At 42.1% G+C, this 15626-nt stretch overlaps 1 protein-coding gene across 2 annotated transcripts in view; it reads right to left on the bottom strand.

Moving 5' to 3' along the window:
• Positions 1-9692: 9692 nt before the first annotated feature.
• SLC11A1 (solute carrier family 11 member 1) overlaps positions 9693-15626 on the bottom strand; it is a 34487-nt gene continuing 28553 nt past the window's right edge. For both annotated transcript variants that reach the window (XM_039343212.1, XM_039343211.1), the window contains 4 exons: positions 14885-15034; positions 11680-11753; positions 10989-11142; positions 9693-10154 (listed from right to left, as the gene is read on the bottom strand). In XM_039343212.1, coding sequence (XP_039199146.1) covers positions 10074-10154; positions 10989-11142; positions 11680-11753; positions 14885-15034 — 459 coding nt within the window. In that variant the 3' untranslated portion in view covers positions 9693-10073. The remainder of the gene's footprint in view (positions 10155-10988; positions 11143-11679; positions 11754-14884; positions 15035-15626) is intronic.

Genomic DNA, 15626 nt, shown 5'->3' with positions numbered 1-15626 from the left:
TGGGATGCTTGACAACCGACTCACATTTATGACGGTTGCAGTGCTCCGGGGGTCTGACAAGCAAAGCTGATGGGGGAAGCCAGATTGACTTAACAACCCTGTTACTAATTTAACCACTGCACAGATTCAGTTAACCAATGTGGCAAGAAAAGTCATAAAACGGGGCAAAATGCACTTAACAAGTGTCTCACTTAGCAACATAAACTTTGGGCTCAACTGTGGTCATAAGATGAGGACCACCAGTAGTTGTTTAAACCCATATCCTGCTTTTTCTGCGGATTGGAGCCAGCAGCAAAAACTTGCTAACTCTGCTGTGAAAATCCCATTCATTTCTTAAGGTTGTTTTTCTGAGGCCAGCAGGAGCTGCGCCCTCATCACTTCCTGCTTTTTGCCTATTCCCGCTAAGGGGGCCTCTGAACTGGTTGCGTTTCATCAACCGCTTCTTTCTTCCCTCTCCAGGCTTGTGAGTGAAAGACCCAATCAATGGCTCCTGCATGCTTAGCAATTCCTGGCTTTTCTTTCCCTCCCTCTTCATTCAGTTCCTGACTCTCCTTACAATGCCCGCATTGATGCCTGCCTCTTTCAGGGTAAACAGTAGTGCTATGTGGATGTGGAGGGCTTTTGGAAAAAAAAAAAAAAACCAGGGCATCAGCAGAATTGTCCTGTGTCAGGGAAAAAAAAAATCAGAGTCCTCCGTTTCAATGTGTAGGGAGAGGCAAATGGCAAAGGGTCGTTGTGTATGGTATTTAGTTTAAGCTGTAAATATAGAAATTGTTTTTATGAAATGCTTTTCCAGTGGCAAAGGTCAAGAGGAAGAACCCAGTGCAGTACATAAAATAAAAGGAACAAATTAGGCCGAAGCATGATTTCTCTGATATGCTACTTTAAAAAATATATATATATATAAAGAACATGCTTCAGGGGTGAGGACGGGGCTATGTGGAGAAACCTCACCTTCCTCTCCACATAGCCCCATCCTCTCTTTGATTCTAGGGAATATTTGCACTAGCCTTTTTTCAGAAAGAGCAGTCTATCGTTGCTTGTGTCATCCTTCTTAGGGCGGTCTGTTTTTGTCCCCCTTTTTTGGCACAGTTACTTTTCTAGCCTCCTGCAGTTGAAGCTGTTTAAGCATCTGGATGGAGTTCTCAAATAGACCATTTTAGTAGGTGGGAGAAAAAAGGCTAGAGCTTCGTGCTATTGAATCCTAAGAACTCTCCGATTCTGAAATTAGAATATGCTGTGAAAATGGAATGCTTAATTTATTCCAGCTGTACAAATATTGGCTCCCCACATAGAATTTGGAAATGTTTGGGTTTGGATATCTGACTAAAACCTTTTTAGTTTGCAGAGCAGTTTTAGATCCTACAGGTTAGGTTGAAGCTATATCTAAAAGGAGGGGGAACATTGATTGCGTGGTTATAAATGCCATTATTTTTTCTGACGCCTCCTCTGGTGTGGATGCATCCCTGTTCATGTTGAACTATCAACAAAGGGGTACAAAAGGCTTCTCTGTACAGGTAGTCCTTGGTTCATGCCCCCAATTGGGACTGAAGGGTTTGTCATTAAGCAGTGCAGTTGTTAAGCGAAGCGTGACATGATCACACCTGATTTTACAACTTTTTTTTCTGCAATTGTTAATTGTTACATGATCATGATTTGTGACCTTCCCTGATGGCTTCCTCGTTGATTTTGCTTCTTGCAAGTCAGCTGGAAAGGTTGCCAATTGCAATGACATGACCCTGGGATGCTGCAAACATTGAAAGTACGAACTGGTTGCCAAGCGCCCGGATCACAATCATGTGAATGTGGGAATCTTGTGATGGTCAGAAGAAGTGTGAGAACCAGTTGCAAGTAACTTTTTTCACTGCCGTCATAACTTTGAATGGTTGCTGAATGAATGATTGTAAGTCGAGGATTACCTGTAGTGATCCTACTTTTATAGAACCCAGTGTTTAATCCCTGATCATATGTATTTTAATATGGTTTAGAGGCTGATGAACACGTCTCTCATTTTAATTCACAGGAAACTCACACTTTTTTCCACATGGCTATAAGCATATTCCAGCCAGTTAAAGCGGAAGGTGGCCAATTGTACAATATTAACCTTTGGGTAACTTCCTTATTGAGTATTATAATTCTGCCTTGTACAAAAGCTGCTTTTCAGTATGCGCAAGGCAAGCATTCCTGTCAATTTCACCCTCAAAAGGCTATATCGGTGTAAAGGCTCAATCCAGAAGGTTCCAGTTTTATCACATTTGTAAAAAGTGTGTTATGGTTCTGTCTGGAAAGACCTCAGTGTTACATGTTCAGAGGGCATTTGTCTGTTAGAGCCAGTGCGCATGATAAAGAATTCCAAAAGTAGGCAGTGGGCACTCTTGTGAAATGGTCAATGGAATGGTAGTTTGCCCATTCCATTCATGAAATTCCCAGAATTCTACTCGCCACTCTTGCCCTTAGGAACCCTCTACCAGTCCTGTTATTTTTACTCTGGCAGGTGGATGCACTTCAGAAACTCTAGGTTGTAGTTATCCATATTTTCTAAGTTTGGAGACCTCTATGGAACATAGAGGCTTTCCTTGGACTACATATAATGCTGGAGGTTGCTGCTTTGAATGTTAGCTTTTTTTTAATTAAAGAAAACAAGGAGAAAGCCCAGAAGCCATCAACGTTAGCTCCTTTAGGTGCCATGTTGGAGACCGCAGGCTTAGAGAGTTGTTCTTGAGCAGACAGGGTTAATGTTAGGGACAATACTGACTTCCACATTTAATAGGCATAGGAATAGGACTTAGAATTGGAATATTCTTTATTGGCGAAGTGTGATTGGACACAGAAGGAATTTATCGCCAGTGCATAAGTTCCCGGTACGTACAAACAACAAAGTGATAAGTCATAGATCATAAATCATAAGATACAAACAACAAGCGATAAATCATATCAATAGGAGGAGATAGTAGGAAAGATGAGGAGATGAGGCTAATGGCAACATAGCCCTATTATATGGTTAGATATCCTTAGATGTAAGACAGTGCTGTGGGAATTAGATGTTTAGCAGAGTGATGGCATGGGGAAAAAAATTGTCTTTGAGTCTAGTTGTTTTGGCATGCAATATCCCAGGGGTCCCCAACCTATGGTCCATGGCCCAGTACGGGCCGTGGCCTCTTGGCCACTGGGCCACGTGAATAGCTGGCAAGCCCCCCGCACTTGTAGTGTCGCCGTGCAGGCACTAGCAGCCCTGTTTGCGCATGTGCGGGGGTGCTAACACTGTCACCAGCGTCATGTGGGCGCTAGCAGTCCATTTGCGCATGTGTCTGGGTGCCAGTGGCTTGTTTGCGCATGTGTGCAGGTGCCAGCAGCCCATCTGTGCATGCACACTGCCACTTGCGCTTGCACGTGCGCACTAGTGCCACTGCCATGTGCACACATTTCCCTGCTCCTCCCTTTCCTTCTGGGCTGCCAAGTCAGAAAGATTGGGGAGCTCTGCAATATCCTGTAGTGGCATCTTGAGGGGAAAAATTGCAACAGTTTAGGATGTGAAGATGTGATGTCCAGGATGCGATGCTTTATTTGGCTCAGAGGCCAATCTTCCAATTGTGGGGTACTAAATTCCCACCTCTTATCCCCCTGGAAGTCACAAATCCGTAAGGTGAGAACAGAAATTTGAAGCCATACTGGCTTTTTTTTTTTTTTTTTTGGTACTCCTGTCAGAAGCACTGAAGCACTTCCAGGTTGAAAGGATTAGCTGATGACATACCATTGCCCAGGGGATGCCCAGCTGGCACTGGAGTGAAGGACGAGAGCTCAACTCTGCCCCACGGGAACTCTCGGGTCTTGAACATGGGCTTGCTAACCTCCTGCCCAGTGTCCCAACCACTCACGCCACCACGCTCCTGCCACACTGGCTACCTGGATCAATCCGTAGCTCAGTTCTCAGCTGCAGAGGCCTTCTGGAAAGGCCTCTGACAGCGAAATGCAGGTTAGAGCTACATTCTTTTGGCCACAGAAGAAGTGGGCTGAGGCGAGGCATATCCATGGGAGGCCTGGCTGCAATGATAAGTTCCAGCCCCCTACCCTAGCTTGATTTTTAGGCTTGCACCTTGCCCTAAAACTAAGGCTTATTTGGGGGGTAGGGCTTATATTAGGCCAACCCTCAAAAATCAAGCTAGGTCTTATTTTGGGGGTAGGTCTTACTTTTGGGGAAACACAGTAAGTGCAAAAGACCCGCAGTCTGGTGCTCAGAGTAGAAAGCTTAGTCCCTGCAGAAGGCTAATTGGATAAAAACATTTCCAGGGGATCTTAATTCACATAGATGGAAATTGGAAAGACTGCAGGAAACATGAAGAAAGATTTCAGCTTGCACACCAGAGCACGTGAAAAAACATCTCTCCTTATCAGGAAAGGCGAACTGAGGGACCTCAAGGGGAAGATCTCTTTGGGAACCTAACTGGACATGATGGATCAGAGTGGAAAAACTGTGGCACTCTTGAATGACTTTGGACTAATAATCCCATCATTCCTGATCAGCTAGAATATTTATTTGATTTGAGCATTTGTCTTCAGCTATCTTATTAATACCACACAGTTCACATCTTTTGATTCTTGGAAATCACTTGATAATCTTTTTACTGAAAAAAATGTTATTTAGTCTAAAACAATATGGGGATGGGATGGTACAAATAGCCCCAAAACATCAGTGTTGATGTATATGGACCCAATTATTTCCATGACATAACTAATCAGTTTAATGGAATAAAAAAGTCAGTTAACTGAATTTAGAAAATACAGTGAATTTATAGGGCCAGATTTTAAAAATAGGCCAATGAGACTGTTTTCAGAAGGATTCAGAACCTACTGTTGCTATTGGTTGCTGGTCAATTAAAATAAGCAGATGAACAGAATCTGCACATATCGAATCTGGCACCTATCAATTTCTGCACGTCATCAAGTTGCTTTCTTGGGCAGAGGAACAGGTACAACTATTAAAACTGATAACTATTCTCACAGATAAAGATGGCAGTCCAGTCTCTTCTTGAAAGCCTCAATTGATGAAGCACCAACAACATCTGAAGGCAGTCTGTTCCATTGGTTGATCTCACTGTCAGAAAATTTCTCCTTATTTTCAGGTTGAATCTCTCCTTGATCAGTTTCCATCCGTTATTCCTTGTTTGGCCTTCAGGTGCTTTGGAAAATGGGTTGACCCCCTACTCTCTGTGACAGCTCCTCAAATATTGGAACACTGATATCATGTCTCCCCTGGTCCTTCTCTTCACTAGACTAGCCATGCCCAGTTCCTGTAACTGTTCTTCATGTTTTAGCCTCCAGTCCCCTAATCATCTTTGTTGCTCTTCTCTGCACTTTTTCTAGAGTCTCAACATCTTTTTTATAGTGTGGAGACCAAAATTGGTTGCAGTATTGTAGGTGTGATCTTACTAACTTACTTACTTTATAGAGTGGCATTGGTACCTCATGTAATCTTGATTGAATCCCTGTTAATGCAATTTAGGATTGCATTGGCTTTGTTGGCTGCTACCGCACAGTGTTAGCTCATATTTAATTGATTGTCCACTAAGACTGCAAGATCCCTCTCACAGTTACTGCTATTAAGCCTGGTTTCACCTGATCTATATGTGTACTTTTTTTTCTTGCCTAAGTATAAGACTTTACTTTTTCCTACATTGAATTTAATTTTGTTAGATAGGAACCAGTGTTCAAGTCTGTCAAGATCCCTCTGGATCTTGAGCCTATCATCTAGGGTGTTGGCTATTCCTTCCAGCTTAGTGTCATCTGCAAATTTGATAAGTTCCCCTTCTATTCCCCTATCTAGGCCGTTTATGAAGATGTTGAGTACTGGGCCTAGGACAGAACCTTATGGTACCCCACTGCTTACTTCCCTCCATGTAGACGTAGCACCATTAAGGACTACTCTTTGAGTGCGGTTTGTCAGCCAGTTAAAAATCCATCTGATGGTGGTGCTGTCTGTCCCATTTTTTAAAGCTTTCCAAGAAGTAGGTTGTGGTCTACTTTGTCAAATGCCTTGCTGAAGTCCAAGTATACCACGTCCACAGCATTCCGCTGGTCCACCAATTTAGTCACCCGATCAAAGAATGAAATAAGGTTGGTTTGGCATGGTCTGTTTTTAACAAACCCGTTATAACTTTATTTGTTTCTAGATGTATAGCTTTGTTTAGGTCTGCAGGTTTAAAAAGTGCAGCAGGAAATCCTTCTTTTTACTTAACTACTGTTTCAAGGGCAGAGGTCTCCAGATTCTGGGAGATCTTGAACGTATTTGGAAAATTGAACAAGCTGGCTGAGTACTGTACAACCACAGATTGGCAGCCAGGAAGGGCAGGGCCAGCCACAAAATGTTGGGATAGCCTTTCTCTCTGTATATAAAGGCTCTCTGTCTGTATGTAGAAGTATGTGGGGTTTTTTTTTCCTTCTCTGGATATCTTCCTCTCTTCATTCCCTCTATTGATTTCTGCTCCCCAACTTTTCCAGACATTTTTTTTTTTCCTCCTCTGGAATTTATTGAACTCCTTCCTATCCTCTCTCTGACCATTCTTCTGGTCCTCCAGGCATAAACTAAGAGTAAGGTAAAAAACACAAGCATTGCTCAAAATTTACGAGAAAATTTTTACAAAATGTTTTATAGGTGGCACCTTGATCCACAAAAGATGTCCCGCATGTATCCAAATCTGCAGCCTAAATGTTGGAGATGTGGTCGTTTGGATGCAACGTACTATCATATTTGGTGGTCATGTAAAAATATAAAGGCTTTTTGGATTAAGATTTGGTGGAATATTCAAAAAATTTTTAATAGAAGGATAAAAGTCACACCACAATTGTTTTTGTTAGGCATTATTGTTGATTGTGATGATAAAGAAATTATCTTAATGCTGAATTTAATTACAGCGGCAAGGCTGCTGATAGGGCAATACTAGAAGAAGGAGTTTTTGCCTACTTTAGAGGAATGGATTCTTAAAGTTTCTTATTTATCTGAAATGGCAAAAATTTTGGCTTATTTGAAAGATCAATCGCAAGAGAAATATTTTATGGTGTGGAAAAAATGGGTGAATTTTATACAGAACAAATATGAGATTAGAAAGTATTATTTAGCTTTTGAATAATTTATGTTTAAGGTAATGATTAGAACTGTTGTTTTGTTTTGTTTTTATATATTGGAGTTAAAGTATTTAAAATTTTGCTCTTTGAATGTATTTATAATTGTTTGATGTTTATTTAAGTTGTAAGGTTTTTTCTAGTTTTTATTAACCCTGTATTCAGCTCTGGGAAGGAGGGGGGAGGGTGATGGGGGGCTGGGGGGAGTGGGAGAGGGGGATTATTTTATTGTAAAACTGTAAAAATTTTCAATAAAAAACAAAAACAAAAACACAAGCATCACTTTGGGTCTAGTTGGCCCACAGTTTATTTTCTTTTCAAAACCCAACTGTGGGAATATATGAAGATGAGAATGCTGCAAGGCTACCACTGTGTTGAGAAGATTTCTAGGGGCCTGGTCAGCATTTCATTGCCAAGCCCAGATTTAAGATATGGGAGATTCATCCTTTTTTACATCTACTATTTCTTTCAGGACAGCACTTCATGATACACAGAATAGACAGCTTTTGTGAAAAGTGAAACTCACGTTTAATTTCCAATGTTCTATGCCTTCTGAGTCATTCCATCTACAGGTAGATTATAACCGGTCATTTAATGAGCGTTGGCAATCATGATAGCTTTGGGGAAAAAAATGCTTTACAACCTGTAAAACTCTTCTGGCCATTATAAAATATCGTATTGGCATTTCTAAGCCACCTGATTACGTTTTGGACACTTTCACTGTTCTCAGGTGTCCTGCGATCTTGTGATTGCCATTTACAATCTTCTCGCTGGCTTTCCCAGTGGAAAGCCAGTGGGGGAGCAGCAGAGAATGGATTTGAAGGATGAAGGATGGTAGATTTGAGGTCCTTTCCCCTGGCATGCTAAGGGATTTTCTCTTGCTTCCATGCAGGGAGGAGAAATCCACTCATGTGCTGGAGAAACGGACTTCAAATCTGGTGAGATTGCAAGCAAATGCCAGCGTTCTGAGCCTTCCAGTTTCTGCCAGATTTGAGGTCTGTTCCTCCAATGCGACAAGGGATTTGCCCTCTAGAACTCCATTGTTCTTGCACTCATTATCCCTGGTGAGGCAGAAAAGGGCCTGGACTTCCCGGGTCTGGTGGGAGGCCTGGGTCCTCTTCCCTGCCCCACCGTGCACTGAAGGTCTGGGCCTTCTCCCTGGTGTTCATTTAACGACCTGCACAATTGCTTAACAACCACAACTGGGCAAGTCAAAATTATGAGTTGTTGAGCGAAGTGGTCATATAATAACTGGTTTAACCACTTTATTCAACAACTAGGATTCCAGCCTCAATTGTGTTTGCAAGTTGAGGATTACCTCCATGTTTTAGTGCCATGGCAGCATAGGATCTTAAACTAAGACATTGAGCTGAAAAGGAACTGCTAGAATTGAAATGTCTTAAGATGAGGAGGAAAATTTGCAATCCAAATTATGTTAATAGCATTTGTTATAGACTTTGAGAATCCTATGCCTTCTCTAATCCCTTACACTAAACCAGTGCTTCTCAAATAGTGGGGCGCGCCCCCCAGGGGGGGCACGAGGCTCCGTAAAGGGGGGCTCATTTGACCTCGGCAAATACTGTCATATTGGATTTCTAGATCGGATTATCCGACTCACTCGCAAGCGGCAGCCCGACGCGGAGGACAACATGACCGCCAATGCACGTGACACATGCAAAGGACCCGATTGGATAGACATGATGCTCTATCCTGATTGGCCAAACCCGCCCGTGTGACTTTTAGACCCGGAAATCGGTCCTCTGTATAGAAAAAATTTTTTTACAGTCGCGCGGGGGGCGCGAAATGTTTTCTTCTTCCTAGGGGGGCATGACAGAAAATAATTGAGAAGCACTGCACTAAACCATGAAGTGGTTGTTGTTTTGCTTTGGTTTGGTGTACTGTGTAAGTGCAACATTTGCAATTTGTAAATCCCACATCATGTTATGTCAAAAAAACCCAATGTCGTATTAGTCAATAAGCCATAGTCAAATAAGTCATGGCTTAGGATAATGTTTGAATTAACATACTGAGTGGGCCTCCTTGTTCTAATTAAGATGATTCATTACTCCATCTGTCATTCCCATTACTACTTTCATCCTGAGGGCAGAAGCCAAGCAGCAATAACATGGAGAAGATGGAGAGAGATGGTTGATCTACAGTGGATCCTTGACCAGAGTGTGGGCTTGTGGAATTGTCAGTTGTAGGCTCTGATACTAGCCTTTAGATTAAAATGGGGGCAAAGAAGGAATAGCTGCCAGATCCTGCAGTATAAATATAAGGTACATATTGCTTTGATGGATTTCCCATAAAGAGTCAGAGTAGAGGCCAGAATATGCAGCTTGAAGGAGAAGGTCTATGGCAATGGTGCAAAAGTAGAACCAAAGGGATATGTGCATTCTTCCAGCATTTCTTTGTGACCTCATCAATGGTGGAATCACAAAATGTCTCTTTACCACCATTCTTTAAGTTCCTAATCCCACCTACCCAAAAGAAGGACTGCTTCCCACCCACTACTGAAGTGCATGTCTTGATGTTCTACACAAAGCCGATCTGGGTCTGAAGCTGGTAGAAGTTGGTCATGAGTATCTAGAATACTTTATAGTTCTTTCTTTGTACTCCCCCCCCCCACCGCCAACTTGCTATATATTGTCAGGATTAAAAACAAGAGTGCGTCAGGTCTTGAATCCTCTCTGGAAGTTACACCACAGCCATTCCAAGTCTGAAGGTTCTTTAGGAATGCTAGAAATTGTGCCTGGAACTTTTTGCCTGCAAGGCAGGCATTGTGCTGTGCTGCTGAGTGATCACTACTGATGCTAGAGTTCATCCTTTGCCAACAGAAACTGTGCTTCTGACACCTTTGCCTCCTGGCAGATCCCCAAGAGCAGCTGCTTCCTGTTTTGTTGGGGAGAGATAGTGATGATTCATCAGCTTCCAGTGGGGATGAGTGGGATGTACTATCACTGCAGTCCATAACTGAACCGAGTATGGGGCCCACGAGCCAGGAAGGCAGCTCCATGGGAAATGAGACAGGTCCAAATCTGGAATGGTGAGAGATAAGACAAAATCCAAGAACAAGTTACATGTATTTCTACAGTATAGTCATGTATATGAGCTGGGTGGCCATATATGTATATTAAATAAATAAATGAGGAAGAGCTTTGACCATGAAGCCACAGAACTTTCCCTATAGTCTCTGTCTGCCTGCAACAGTAAGCAAGCTTCTGTGTCTCTGTGTGACTAACCCATTTTTCCCCATTAAAATTCTCTTACATTCTTAAGTTTGTCTTCAACTTTTGCCCTCCACCCATGTTGGGGTGATCATTCTCAGAATTCTCAGCCAATGCATTCGCCCTTGTCCCAACAAGAGACATGCGTGAGTTCCTTTCACAAGGTACTCATTTAATGTGGTATCACTTCCCTGGGACTGGTAGATCAGTTCCAGAAGCTGCACTTTGCTTAGAAATGGCATACTGAATTTGGCATAACAGGCTGGGCTAAAGCCAAACAACATTATGGCTTAACAAGTGATGTAATTTCAGTCCATTTCTGTGCCTTCTCCAGCATTGTTGTTCTATTGGTTCATAAACACCTATCTTTATATAACATCAATTTTAATTATGATAAGGAATGGGAGAAGAGAAAGAGATGCACAAGGGCTGACTGAATATTCAGGATAAACTGATATCGCTATTTCATCACTACCACTCAGGTCACTGATTATCTTCTCTGGAGATTTTGCATTAGGAACAGTTTAACGCAATAGATTCCACAATCTTATCTGTTTGAATAAGGTAATCCCTAGAACTGTTAAATCCAATTTGGAGATAAACAACCGCTATGGGTGATGCCAAATTTGCATGCAAGCTTCCTACCAGGTAGAAGACGAAGGCCACGTAAGCGAGGAGCACAAATGATATGGCAATGTAGTATGCCAGATAGTTTAGGCTTATGATGCTTGTCACCACGAAGTATAAATTGATTGCACAGATTAATCCAGTGATCAGGATCATTATACATTTTCCAATGCTAAGAAAACAAGAGGAGAGAGAAAAGTGAATGGGGGAAAAAGGTTATTGAAGTAATTCCATCTCAACCACGTTTTAGAGCTACATCTGCCAAATCACCTAGAGTGAAAGGCGATTAACCTCTGTGGGGGAGTAGAAGCCTTTCCCTCTTCTGAAAACGCTTCTTACCTTGATTTCTTCCATTTTTTGTCTTTAAAGAAAAAGAAACTGTGCAATCCTCTAAATACTATAATTAGCATAAATAATGCCTACATTCATGGTGACTTATTATTGCCAAAAAAAGATGGACATATCCATGTAGTCACCAGAGGCTAAACTTACACGTGACAGGGACACCTCCTGAGCATCTTCTGTTTATGGAACAACCCAAAGAAAAAGCTGTTTATATGGAAGAACAAGCAAGCCAGATTAAATTGGACTTTGATGGAAGATAGAGATCTGGGCGGTGTGGTGCTGGGGCAGGTTCAACAGTTCAAATTTAAGATGGAAATGATCCTCAGAATCAGCAAGGAGTCCCCATCCATATTTAGCTACTTACATCCCGTTGACAAAATCCTTCATGAGAGGTTCCATGCTGGTGAAGGTGAGAACAGGTATGACGGCAAAAGGTAGCTAGAATTAGGTAGGAAAAAAAAAATAGATTGAGAATGCAGGCAGGTTTCTAAAATGAGCCCCGTGTTTTCTTTCTCTACCCCTTCTCAGAATTTTTAATGGAACTACATGGGCGAACAACCAGCATATTTTCTAAGGGACTCCTGACCGTTGACTAGTTTGTTTGTTTGTTTATTTATTAGAGTTATTTGCCACCCCTTCTCTCCTAGAGGAACTCTGGGCGACCTGCAAACATTAAAAGCCAATAAAACATTGAAGCAGCAAATGCTCTTAATAACAGTAATAATTTACAATTAAAAAAGATGGGGAGGAAGGGAGCAGGATGCACACAGTGGGGAGAAGGAGATGGCGTCTTGCCTTAGTCCAGGGGTAGGCAACCTTGGCTCTTTTATGACTCATGGACTTCAACTGTCCGAATTCCTGAGTCAGCTGACTCAGGAATTCTGGGAGTTGAAGTCCATGAGTCACAAAAGAGTCGAGGTTGCCTACCCCTGCCTTAGTCTGTCAGTCACCTCCAGTGTGATACACCCCAGTGGGCCCCAGGCTAACTGGCAGAACCAGGTCTTCAGGCTCTTACAGAAGGTCAGAAGGATCTCACCTTGGGGGGGGGGGGCAGAAGCCACAGGAGAGAAAACTAGCCTCCTGGATCTCACCAGCCTAAATTCCTGGACCGTTGGCTCTACATTATGCCCGTTCGGCTGGCATGGGTAAGGCAGGCCTGTTCCACTGGAATAAGATAGTTCCTCACACTGCGATGGGCTTTAAAGGTGATAATCAACACCTTGAATTGCACCCGGAAGCAAAGTGGCAGTCATGCAGTTTGTGGAACAGCAGTGCAACATGGGCCACCTAGGAGCCCCAAGAACTGCCCACCCTGCCACATTCTGCATCAGTTCCCACTGTTCACAGGCTCATGATATGATATCATCGTTTCTTGCTGGTCTCAGAGGATCATTAGCAAACTATCATTACATCATAGTAATCGTAGACAATGTTGTGCCTTCCAGATATTTTTGAACAGCTTCTATAATTCCTAACCAATGTTAATGTTAATGCCTGCCTGAGGAATTCTGGGAGTTGAAGTCCACAAGTCATAAAAGGGCCAAGTTTGAGGACCCCTGCCCTATAATCATAATATGGGTTTGTAGTTCATTCCTTATCTGATGAAAAATATCCAAAGCTAGCAGGTAAGTTCCAGGCTTCAGCATGAAAAGCTCTGACTGTGTTTTTACTGTCCCAACTGCACTTACCATCACTAAGTTATTCCTGAAGTTTAATCAAAACTCCCCTCCTGTAACTTGTGCTCCAGCCTTGACCTACAGACTATTGGAAAAAACACTTTTGCCTTATATTCAGGAGTGAAAAATCTGGAGCTTTTCAGAGGTTGGACTATCTCCCAACAGCCCTGGTCTGCATGCCAATGGAATGGAATGTTGGGAATTGTAATTCAACAACATTTGGTGGTTGTGGGATGCCCATTCCTGTCACAGAACTTTAGGGATCTGTTAAAAGTTCTAGAAGAATCTTTTTTTTTAAATCTTTTCTTTCATATCCTTAACAGATAAAAGATTGTTGTCACTATTTTTTCTGGCAAATGTGGTTAAATAAACTAGTTTGTTGCAAACAGATAAGCCATGTTTATAAAGGTAGTCCTCAATTTACAACAATTCACTTAGTGATCATTCGAAATTACAATGGCACTGAAAAAAGTGACTTATGACCATTTTTCACACCGTTGCAGCATCCTCAGGGTCTTGTGATTTACATTCAGATGTTTGACAACTGACACACATTTATGATGGCTGCAGTGTCCCAGGGTCATGTGATTCCCATCTGCAACCTTCTGACAAGCAAAGTCAGTGGGGAAGTCAGATTCACTTAACAACAGGGTTACTAATTTAACAACTGCAGTGATTTGCTTAACAAACGCAGCAAGAAAAGTCGTAAAATGGGGTAAAACTCAACACATTTCTCACTTAGCAACATAAATTTTGGGCTCAGTTGTGGTCGTACATTGTGGACTACCTGTATTTGCATTTCCACTGGGAGTCTGCATTCACAAAACACACTTAACCTGGTTATTGAATTAGCTCATTTTCTGCAGTGGCACAATAAATCGAATCTTAAACTAAGCAAACAAGCTGGCACTTCAGAACACATTAAACCACAAAAGCAAACAAACCAAAAGCAAATCAAGGTGAACACAAATTAAGCATGTTGTACAATCTGTTTAATCTTCTGACCTGGCTAAGCATGCCACGTGAAGGTAGACATGGCTATTGAAGCTGTGAAAGATGGTTATTTTATCTGGCTTTGAATTTTGCAGAATTAAAAGAAAATGTGTGGAGTTCCTTGAAAGAAAGATTAGCAGGATGAGGAAAATAGCAGCCATCCCAGATGGACTAGATACAGTATGTTGGATTACAAATTCCATCATTACTAGGATGGCCAAGAAGAAAGGAAATACTGGGAGTTTTAGTCCTAACTAATGTGACTGAATTTAAGCACTTACCAGAATGATAGATTTCAGCACTCAGAATTCCCCATTTAGATGGCGCTGAAGAGAATTCTGGGATCTGAAATCCATATATCTGCAGGGTGCCAGATTCAGAAAGTGGCTGTATGGGATTAGAGGATCCACATGGAAGTCTATAGCTAATCAGATCTTTGCGAATCTGCAGTACAGGTAGTCCTCGACTTACAACTATAATTGGGATTAGAACTTCCATGGCTAAGTAAGCCCATTATTAAGTGAGTCACACCTAATTTTACAGCTTTTCTGCTACTGCTGTCAAGCAAATCGCTGCAAATTGTTAAGTGAATCATATGGTCCTTAAGCAAATCCAGCTTCTCCCATTAACTTTGCTTGTAGGAAGCTGGCTGTGAAAGTCACAAAGTGCGATCACGTGACCCCCCTGGGATGCTGCAGCTATTATAAACACCTGCCAAGTGCCTGAATTTTTATCATGCGACTGTGAAGATGCTGCAATGGTCATAAGGACAAGGATCGGTCCCAGGTCACTTTTTCCAGCGCCATTGTAAATTCCATCTGTTGCTAAATGGATGGTTGCGAGTCGAGGACTCCCTGTAGCGAATCTTGAGAGAAGGATTCTATTGGATTCAAACCTCACCAGGATGCTCTGTAGTACGTTTAGAAGGTCGTTGAGGCCGGTTAAGTCTCCCACATTCCTGAAGGCAGCGACAAAGACGGTGGGAAGAATGGCGAAGGAACGAGTGAAGACCACACGGGCAAAGCGAGACCAGCGCAGTTGCAAGAAACCCTGCGGGAAATAAAAAGAGAGAGTTTTATAAAGGTCAAGTTACTATCAGTCATTGGTAGTCCTGCTATATTTATATATATAAAAAAACCCCTCCTTTGGCCATCTGAAAAAAAAAAATCCAAGCTTAACCTCTTTTGCCTAACTTGAGGCTCTCTTGAATAGTGTCAGAATAAGAAGGAAAACACTCCTTTAAGTCATAGATACAGCTAAGAACTACTTAAGCCAGTCTCAGCTGTGGGCCGGGGATGAAATGAAAGCAGCATCATGGGTGCCTGCCAGACAGAAAAATGATGTTGTTGGGGCATTTTTTTTAAAATCACGATTATGAGTGAGAAGGTGAAGGCCAGTAGAAGGAACCGCAACTTCAAGCACAGTTCATCTCTAACACAACGGCAGGTATTTTGAAAAAAGATTGCAACCTAGTGGTCAATTTAAATTATTGCAAAAAAAGCAAAAAGTTGAGTTATTTGACTATATTTGGAATGTAGAGAGCACGTAAGGGTTATTCTTCTCCAATAGGCACCATAGAGGCCATTTCTAGCGACAGGGCATTTCTCAGAGAACAAATTGGTGCTGTAAAAGAACAAGCAAT

This window comes from Crotalus tigris, unplaced genomic scaffold, assembly GCF_016545835.1.
Source record: "Crotalus tigris isolate CLP2741 ecotype Arizona unplaced genomic scaffold, ASM1654583v1 scf7180000017834.3080900, whole genome shotgun sequence".
In the NCBI taxonomy this organism is placed as follows: Eukaryota; Metazoa; Chordata; class Lepidosauria; order Squamata; family Viperidae; genus Crotalus; species Crotalus tigris.
Note: the sequence above shows the minus strand (reverse complement) of the source record. Positions and strands in the feature narration are given on the sequence as shown.